Source organism: Lepidothrix coronata, unplaced genomic scaffold, assembly GCF_001604755.1.
Source record: "Lepidothrix coronata isolate B3197 unplaced genomic scaffold, Lepidothrix_coronata-1.0 Scaffold229, whole genome shotgun sequence".
Lineage (NCBI taxonomy): Eukaryota > Metazoa > Chordata > Aves > Passeriformes > Pipridae > Lepidothrix > Lepidothrix coronata.
This window is the reverse complement of record NW_016690409.1, coordinates 118,922-127,806: the sequence shown is the minus strand read 5'-3', so window position 1 is coordinate 127,806 and position 8,885 is coordinate 118,922. Positions and strand designations below refer to the sequence as shown.

General features: G+C 72.0%; 1 protein-coding gene across 1 annotated transcript in view; it reads right to left on the bottom strand.

Annotated features, from left to right (window-relative positions):
- RARA (retinoic acid receptor alpha) overlaps window positions 1–8,885 on the bottom strand; it is a 22,167-nt gene extending 13,282 nt beyond the window's left edge. Inside the window, exons 1-2 of the mRNA XM_017834180.1 lie at window positions 8,804–8,885; window positions 1,882–2,170 (exon numbers count right to left, since the gene is read on the bottom strand). Of these exons, the coding sequence (XP_017689669.1) occupies window positions 1,882–2,059 (178 nt within the window). The 5' untranslated portion in view covers window positions 2,060–2,170; window positions 8,804–8,885. The remainder of the gene's footprint in view (window positions 1–1,881; window positions 2,171–8,803) is intronic.

The following is an 8,885-nucleotide window of genomic DNA, read 5'->3' as shown; positions in this document are numbered from 1 at the left end:
ACACACACACATGTGACACAGGCGTGCACACCCCACACAGACCCAGCTGTGCACACACAGCCACAGCAGGCACTCACACACACACATGACACAGGCGTGCACACCCCACACAGCTCCAGCTGTGCACACACAGGCACAGCAGGCACTCACACACACACACACACACGTGACACAGGCGTGCACACCCCACACAGCCCCAGCCTGTGCACACACACACACCAGCACTGCTGGCAGCACACGGTGCCACAGACGCAGCTCCACGCACACACACCCCCCCCACAGCGGGCACACGCATGCACACCCGTCAGGTGAGCACACACGTGCCCACGTGCAGCTCCCAGCACACCAGATCCCTGTCTCTGGGTACACTCTGAGGTACTCAGTTGAACCTTGGGGGGATCTGTGCCCCCAGCACGGCCCAGTCAGATGGGCCCTGGGGCCGCGCAGCTGCAGCACATCTGGCGAGGGTGGGCCGGTGGTGGGGCCGGACATGTGTGAGGAGGGGGTGGAGGCACCGGGCCCCCCCGCAGCCCTCCCAGGCGGGACACAGACACCAGCACTTCCCTGCCAGCTGCAGCACCAGGAGCGAGAGCAGCGGCACTGTGGGACACCCCAATACTGCAGGACCTACACAAACATGTCATTGGCCAGGCTGTGTGGGTGCTACAGGGGGACAGACACAGTGCCCCCACCCCCTACACCCCCTCGGGACACCAGGCACCCAGTGGAGGACAAAGGGAAACTGAGGCATGGTTCGCCCATCAGCCCCAGGGCACCCTCCAGCCCTGCCCGCGGCCTTGTCCCCAGTGTCAGAGAAGGGGGGGACACAGGCGGCCCCCCCAGCCTGTTCCCACACGCTGGGAATGGCCCCAGAGCCAGCGCGGGGGAGTGGCCCCACCCGTCGACACCCAGTCGCTGAACTGGTCCCACTGGGTCCCACCGCCGCCGGGGCGGCTCCGGCGGGGGACAGCACCCAGGGCTGGCCCTGCCCGGACCTGCACCGGCCCCCGGGGCCAAGGACGGGCCGGGGGGGCCCCGCCACACCCCGACCCACAGGGTTCTCCCCGACAGCGGGCGCCGCGGGGCACTCAATGCCACATGGTTCGGGAACAGGCACGGGCACCCACTCACTGTGGGGCTGCGGTGGGAAGGGTCCAGCAGCCACCCCACGGCACCCAAGGGAGCGGCCGAGGAAACTGAGGCACACTGAGGGGTGCTGGTTCAGGGGGACCCCGGGTGGGAGCCCACCTCCAGCGGCTCCCAGCTGCCGGCGCAGCGGGCGGTGATTACCAGGGCCGTGATGGACGACCCTGTCACGGGGAAATGGAATCGGGAGCAGCCGCGATGATGATCGCCTTCATCGCCTTCATCGCCTTCATCGCCTCCCCCATGGCGGCCCCCGGCGAACAAAGAGCCACCGCGGGGACACGGCACCCACTGAGCCCCCCGGCACCCAGCATGGCCTCGGTGGGGCTGGGGACACCCTGACCAGGGCCTGCGGGGCCGTTAATAACTGGGGTATAACACAGCCACTAATGAAGGTGGCCATGCCACCACAATTAATGGCACACACCCCGGCAGGGCCACTGCCTGCCCCCTGTCTCGGCTTCCTCAGCAGCACATGGGGAGAAGCACCCAGAGTTTGTGTCACAGAGCTGGTGCACCCCAAACACAGATCCCCAGGGGTGTGGCTGAGGGCAGGGAGACCCCCCCTCACCAGTGCCACCACCCCAGGACAGGTCACGGACCACTGCTGGAGCAACAGCCTGGGATAGGTACCTGTGGCCCACACTGGGGACAGACCCTGGCACAGAGGGGTCCCCACACGCCCCCCCCAGCCCTGGGGGCCACACCAACTTCCCCCGGGGCCGCAATACTCACTGGCAGGTGACGGGGTGCTGTATCCACTGACAGGGAGCTGGTGCTGGATGCCAGCCAAGGTGCTGGGGGGCGAGAGCCCCCCCAGCATGTGCGGGAAGAAGAAGGCGTAGGGGGGCACGGGGTAGCCATTGAGGTGCCCCCCGCCCGGCGTGGGGCAGGAGCTGCTGTTGCTGGCCATGGCGGGGGTCTCCAGCGCGGGGGGGCTCTCAGGCGGGGGGCGAGCAGAGCATGGGGCCCGCGGGTGCCCCGCTGCCGGGCTGGCCTCGCTGGTGATGCTGGTCCTGCGGTGCTGCAGGGAGAACAGAGAGGGGGGTTAGCAGAGGGGCTGGGACCCCCGAGCCCCACCCCGCGGGGGCACCCACCATCCGTGCCTCAGTTCCTCCGGCCCCCCCGGGTCCACATCCCCTCCCGGCCCCAGGAGGGCGCAGCCGGCCGGGGCCAGGGCTCCCCGCGGGATTAACGCCGATCCCTCCGATTAACGACACCGGGACGGCGGCACCGGCAGGCGCAGCTCGCTAATCCCGGCTTAGCGGCGAGGGGGGGACGAGGGGACGGTGTGGGGACGGCCTGGGGACACTGTGGCCCCACAGGGCACCCCCTCCGGCCAGCGGCCACACCGCGGCCCCAAACCTGCTCCCCCGGGGCTGGCATAGGAGCCGGGGCACAGGGTGGGTCCCGGGGGGCAGCACCCCGTGCCCCAGCCTGGGGGGCTGCGAGGCAGCTGGGGGCGGGGGGGGACACGGGCACAGCGGGGTCCCCTGAGGACAGCGGCTCTGCTCCAGCCCGGCTCTGCCGTCACGGCCACACACCCGCCCGGGCTCCGCTCCCCCCACGCCTGCACCGAGCGCGAGGGGGCTCAGCCACCCAGTCTCGGGCAGGAGAGGGCTCAGCCCCCCAGGACAGCACCGGGGGGCTCAGCCCGGCCGCCCCTCGCAGGGTTGGGCTCTGCCCGTCGCGGAGCAGCCCCCGCCCTGTGCCATGTGCCAGGACGTGCCGTGTGCTGGCAGCTCCCACGCCAGGCCAGTGGGCACGGACCCCTCGGCCCAGGCCGGTCGGGGGGCAGTGGGGAGGGGGGCGCGGGGCTTTCACAATCCCGGGCTGGCTGTTTATTTAAGCGCTGGCGCGGGGCCCGGCGGGGGCTGTTTATTTGCCGAGAGCGCTGGCTCCCGGCCCCGCGGAGGCGGAAAAGGATCCAGAGGAACAAGGCTGGGCCGCCCGGCGAGGCGCTGGGGAGGGGCCGGGATGGGCATGGCCCTGCCCGCCCCCCCAGCACCCAGCTGGGTGCACCCACTGGAGGCAGGACCCCCGTTCTCCCAGCTCACACCAGCACCCATCGTCCCAGCACTGCCCTCCACCCCTGGGGAGCACCCACAAGGAGACCCATGGTCCAGCCATCCCCGGGGAGGGCATCCAGCAGTGGCTGGGTGGGGGTCACATCCTCCCCAGCCCAGGTTGTCCCAGTGCACGCGGGATTCCCATGGGCATCACCAGGCACGGTGCCGGATGCCAGGTCAGCATCTGCCCAGGGACAGCCCTCACGTGGGGTCCCCCCAGGGCAGTGCAGGGATCCCGGCCTGTGGTATGGGGGGCTGCCTGTGGCCCCCCCAGCCAGGCCATGGCTCCCAAGTCATGCTGGCCGAGGGGAGCCCAGGGAGGGAGGCGCGGGAAGAACTGTTTATGTTTGCCGGTGCCAAGTGCTCGCTGGGCACTGCGCCAGCCGTGCCGGGGCCCAATTACTCAACCCACTCCGGCCCCCCCGCACGCTGCCGGCCTGGGACCAAGCGAGGCCAACGCCACCAGGCTGGCCACTGTGCACCCCAACCCAGCCAGAGGCCCCCCTGCCCCTTCCCAACGCTCCACGGGACCAGCAGTGGCCAGGAGAGTCCAGGAATCTGGGCCGGTCCTGCTCCCGTGGGTCCTGGTGGGCAGGAGGAGCTGTCACCCATGGGAGCACCCATGGGAGCTCCCACGGGACCACGCGCCGGCACTGCCCCCGGCACACGGCTGCTCCCCAGCTGGAGGGTCTCGGGCGCCGCAAATGCGGGTCCTGGGTGCTCCAAATGCGGGTCCTGGGTGTCCTGGCCAAGCTGTGCTCCCAGAGCCCCCCAGAGCCGGGGAGCAGGGGCTGCACAGCCCCTCGGCGGGGCCCACGCTCACCCGCCCCGACGCCTTTTCCTCCAGTCCCTGCAGGAGCTGGACGGGGCCCGGAGCTTCCTGGAATCCAGCGTCTCGTTTCAGCCCCGTGGAAAACGCTGCCGCGGGGCCCGGGCCAAATCCAGCCACGAGGAACCTCCCGCCCAGGCCGGGGGTGGCCCCCGGGAGTGGACGGACGGACGGATGGACACGCAGACCGGAGTCATTCCCAGGGTTGGCAGCAACGCAGCTGGGGGGGGCACAGCCTGGGGAGGACATGGCCAGGGGACATGGCTGGGGGAGCCAGCATCCCCCCATGACCCCAAAGAGGGCAAGAAGCCCACCGTGCACACCCAGACAGGCCATGAAGCCCTGGCACAGCCCCTAAAGTGACCCCTTCCAAAAAGGCAGCCCCTCACAGTGACTCCCGGGGACCCTCCAGGCTGGGTTCAGTGCCCACAGCCCCACTGTGCTCCCCGCCTCTGGCACAGCCAATGCCAACTGCAGAGGGACCAGGATGGTACCACGACACCCCCTCCTCACGACCACCCCAGCCAGCTGCACCCTGTCCCACCCAGGGGCTCCCCCAGCCCCCGGTGCAGGCAGCACCCCCAGCCCCGGTGCCCACGTCACACCCGCAAACCCAGCCAGGCTTCCTGCCGGGGCACACGGCGATGGCAGCGGATGTGACACGCCGGTGAGCGGGGGCACCGCCCTGGCCCCCCCGGCAGAGGGGGGCAAGTGGGGCTGGGGGGTGCTCGGGGGTGCCTGGCAGGGCAGTGGGCAGCAACCCAGCCCTTCCTGTCACGCCGGCGGGCACCACGCTCCCAACCGCAGCTTCCCCTTGCCACTCTCGATTCCCAGGCAGACAGGTTTCAGTTCAGCCCTGGCCCAGTTGCTACAACCCCCTGTCACCCCAGAGCCTGTCACTCTGCTCCCCTGTCACCCCAGAGCCTGTCACCCTGCTGACCTGCCACTTCATTCCCCAGTCCCTTACCCTTGGTGTCACCACAGTTCCACCACCCCAGCATCCTGCACTCCCCAAATCTGGCAGGGGCTGCTGCCCACGTCCCCCGTCCTCACCGGGACAGGCGACAGGGACCTCCCAGTGCCAGCTGCCCCCAGGGCGTGTGGGCAGAGGTGAGAGTGCCGTGCTGGGCTGGGGGGGCACGGGGTGGCAGCCCCGGGGCAGGGCAGGAAGCGCCCGCGGAGCCACTGCGGTCGCAGCCTGCGGTTTCCTCGCTGCTGGCAGAGCCAGCCCGGGGTGGCCTCGCACGCGAGGCCAAGGGCCTGGCTGGCCCCGCTGCCCCCCCAGCCACCACCAGCCCCCCCGGCCCCCCCGGGCCAGTCAGCACCGTGCACGTGGGGTGAGGTGCCCCCCTGGCAGGGCCGCTGAGTGAGACCCCCTCCCCGTATCCCCAAAGCTCTCAACCGTGAGTCACCGTCACGTTTCTCACGTCCCCGGGCAGGCGTGAATCATGCCCAGCCTGCGGCACGGCCAGAGCCAGCGGCACACACTCGGCCAGGCAGCGTGTGCCAGAGTCAGGGCTGCTGGGACCGGGAATCTGGGAGTGCTGGGGCCAGTGGAGACCCCAGGACCTGCATCCCGCTGCTCCCCAGGGGCAGCGGCACATCCAGGGGCTCACTCAGCCCCACCACAGGCCCCTGGGTAGCACCGGTGACACCCTGCAGGCCAGTCACCACCCACGATGGGCCACTGCCACTCCCCGAGCATGGACACGGGACCAGGGACCCCACGCTGGCCCACAGGGACAGTGTCCATGCCGGCAGGGGTGATGTCCATGCTGGCCTCCCACCCCGTGGGGGCACACAGGCACCCCAAGGTGTGTCTGCAGGCCCCATGCCATGGGTCCTCGCGCCGGCACCCCACATCCCGCTGCTGCCGGGAGCCACACGCTGAAATTCCACCTGTCGCGGCCGGGTCGACTCCGGTTACGCCAGGAACGCGCCGCTCCGGTTACACCTCCCGCACCCACCGCCAGACGCGCCATTCTTCTGTGGGAACAGGTGCCCCGGCCCCCGCCACGGCCCCCAGGATGGCCATGGCTGTGCCAGGCCACCACCGGCACTGCTCGGGCCTGGCTGTGCCATGGGTGCTGCAGGAGCTGCAGGCCAGTCCCAAAGGTCCAGCGGTGTCCAGGTCAGTGCCACCCACCAGCCCCTCACACTGTTGGGTGGCCCTGCAGTACCCTGGGGACCCTCACTCACACCCACCACTGCCTGCCCATGAGGGGACACCCCCAGGCCCAGCCCAATCCCCACCCTGCATCCCAACCCTCAGGATGAGCGCAGGGATCTGCAGGCCCAGGGGTCCCGCGGTGCCCTATCCCAGGGGGTCCCAGGATGTCCCATCCCGGTTCCCTGCGGGCTCTCGGGAAGCAGGGAGATGGTGTCCTGGCAGCCGCCCGCGGCAGCCCCGGTTGTTTTTAGCCGAGGCTGCGGCGGCAGCCGGCGCCCTGGGAATGGCGTGCCGGGAACAGCGCGGCCCCAGACAGCCCTCGCTGGCTCGGCGACAGCCGGCAGACAAGTGCAGCTGGCACGGGGCCGCTTGGGACACAGCGCGGGGGACCCGGCGGGCAGGCGGCCGCGCGACACCCCCGGACACCGGGATTTGGTGGCACCGTGCCCCTGGCCTGGGCAGGCTCCCGGGAGCCGGGACCTGGAGTACCTGGGGGGGCCAAACCTCCCTGTTCCGCAGCCACCACGACCCACCGCGTCGCGCCCGGGCCGGCTGTGGGCGGGCGGGCAGCCGTGTGCCACCACCACGTCCCCTCGCCATGTCCCCTGTCACAGCCTGGCAGCCGGGGCTCAGCGGGGACAGCGGAGGCCACGGCGGGCGCACGCGGCCCCTCGCCGGGCCCTGCCACGAGCCACCCCCCGCTAAGCCGCCTCCAGCCGCAGGGAGATTAACCCATTTTCCGTAATCAGCACATGTGTCACCGCAGATATGATCGCACCCCCCGCGTCCGCCGCGGCCCCCCCGGGGCTGGCACTGCCAGGGGGCCCTGTGGCACAGGGTGCCCCGTGGCATGGGGCACCTCGGCTCTCCAGGCATGCACCGCAGGGGACACCCAGCTCTGACAGCCCTGACGTGTTGCAGCAGCACCCCAAAGAGGGCTGGGGGACCCCAGAGCCCAGCCATCCCCTCGGTGGCAGCGCTGGCATCGGCACTGGGCATCACCAGGATGGTGGCTCAGGGCACGGTGGTTCAGGGCACGCATGGCCGGCGCAGCTGAGTGTGGCACGTTGTCACGCCAGAACCTCCTGGATATAAATAGATGCAGAGCGGCGGGATGGTGAATCCCAGCGCCGCAGGGCAGGCGGTGGCGGTGGCACGGGCCGTCCCCAGGCTCTGTGGCCACGGGGACAGAGCGCAGGGACACAGCAGGTGTGTGAGGACAGCTGGGCATCCCTGTGGGATGGGGCAGCCACAGGCACCGGGCACTGCTGGATGGGGCACAGGGCACTGCCCTGCTCCTGCCGCCCCGCCGGCGGTGGCCGTGTCACCGTGTCACCTGGGGGGGCTGCGAGCGGTGGGCGAAGGGGCCGGACACCCACCGGGGCACTCGCGGGCATCCCCGGCGCGGGCACCCACGGGAGCAGGCGCATCCCGCGCCGCAGCAAGGTCACCCCCAAGGGCAGGGTGGGGGCCCACGGGTGACATATGGCCCGGGAGCGGTGGCCGCGGGGCCGCTAAGCCACCGAGCCGTCACCCGCTAATCCCGGCGCGGGGCCGGCGGCGGGTTCCGCACCCGGAGCCTCCAGCCAGTGCCTGCCCGGCATCCCGGGGCGGGGGGACCGGCGTGGGGAACCCCCGTATCGCCCCAGCACCCGCCGCGCTGCGGGGCGGCCCTGCCACCAACGGGGTCAAAGGTCAGAGGCACAGATTTGGGGGGCAGGCGCACAGATTTGGCTCTGCCCCCGCCCCTCCGCGGCCCGGGGCGCTGCTGCCCGTGCCCGGGGGGGGGTCCCCCTCGCTGAGCTCCCCGAGGGCAGCACCCCCCACTCTCCCACACCCCGCGAGGGCTCCGCCGCCCCCGGGACGGCCCCGGGGCAGCTGCCGCGGTGGGGGAGGCGGCGGCGGGCGGTGTCCCCCCACCGGGCCCCGTCGCCCCCCGCCCGGCTCCCCCGGGCCCCCCCGACCCCCCCGCCCGCCGCCGCCCTGTCAGCCGCGCAGAGCGATGGCTTCCTCCGCCCGCCGGCCAGGAAACGGCGCAGACGCCGCTCCCGCCCCCCGGCCCCCGCCGCCCCCCGCGCCCCCGGCCCCGCTCCCCCGCCGGGCCCCGGCCCCGCCGCACCCCAAAAAGGGGAAGCGGCCCCGGCCCCCCCCCCGCCGGGGGAAGGTGGGGGGGAATGTGGCCGCGCGCCCCAGGGGGGGCCCGGTAATCCCAGGGGAGCACCCCCGGCACCGCGCTCCGCGGCCGCCCCCCGGTCCCCGGTGCGGTGCGGGGCACCGGAGCCCTCGCCGGGGTGGGGGCGCAGCGAGGCCGCTCGGGAGCGCCCCGGCGGTCGGTACCGGGAGGGGGGACTCCGGCGCCCCCGAGCCCGGGGTAGGAGCGGAGGGGCAAAGCCACAATCCAGAACTGGCTGCGGCTCCGGTGCTCCCGGCAGCCTCAGCCCAGCGGGGTCCCTGCCCCCCCCCCCGCGGGAACCCCGGGATCCCCCGGATCCCCCGTTACCGGAGGGGGATCCCCAGAGGCGGTACCGGAGTCGCACCAAGACCCTCCCTCCCCACCGCCCCACGGGTGGCTCCGGGGCCCCTCATTACCTGCTCACGGGAGGGTCCAACACCGAAATCCTTAAACCCGGCGAGCTCCCGGCGGTGGCTGCATGGCGGCGACGGCACCGGG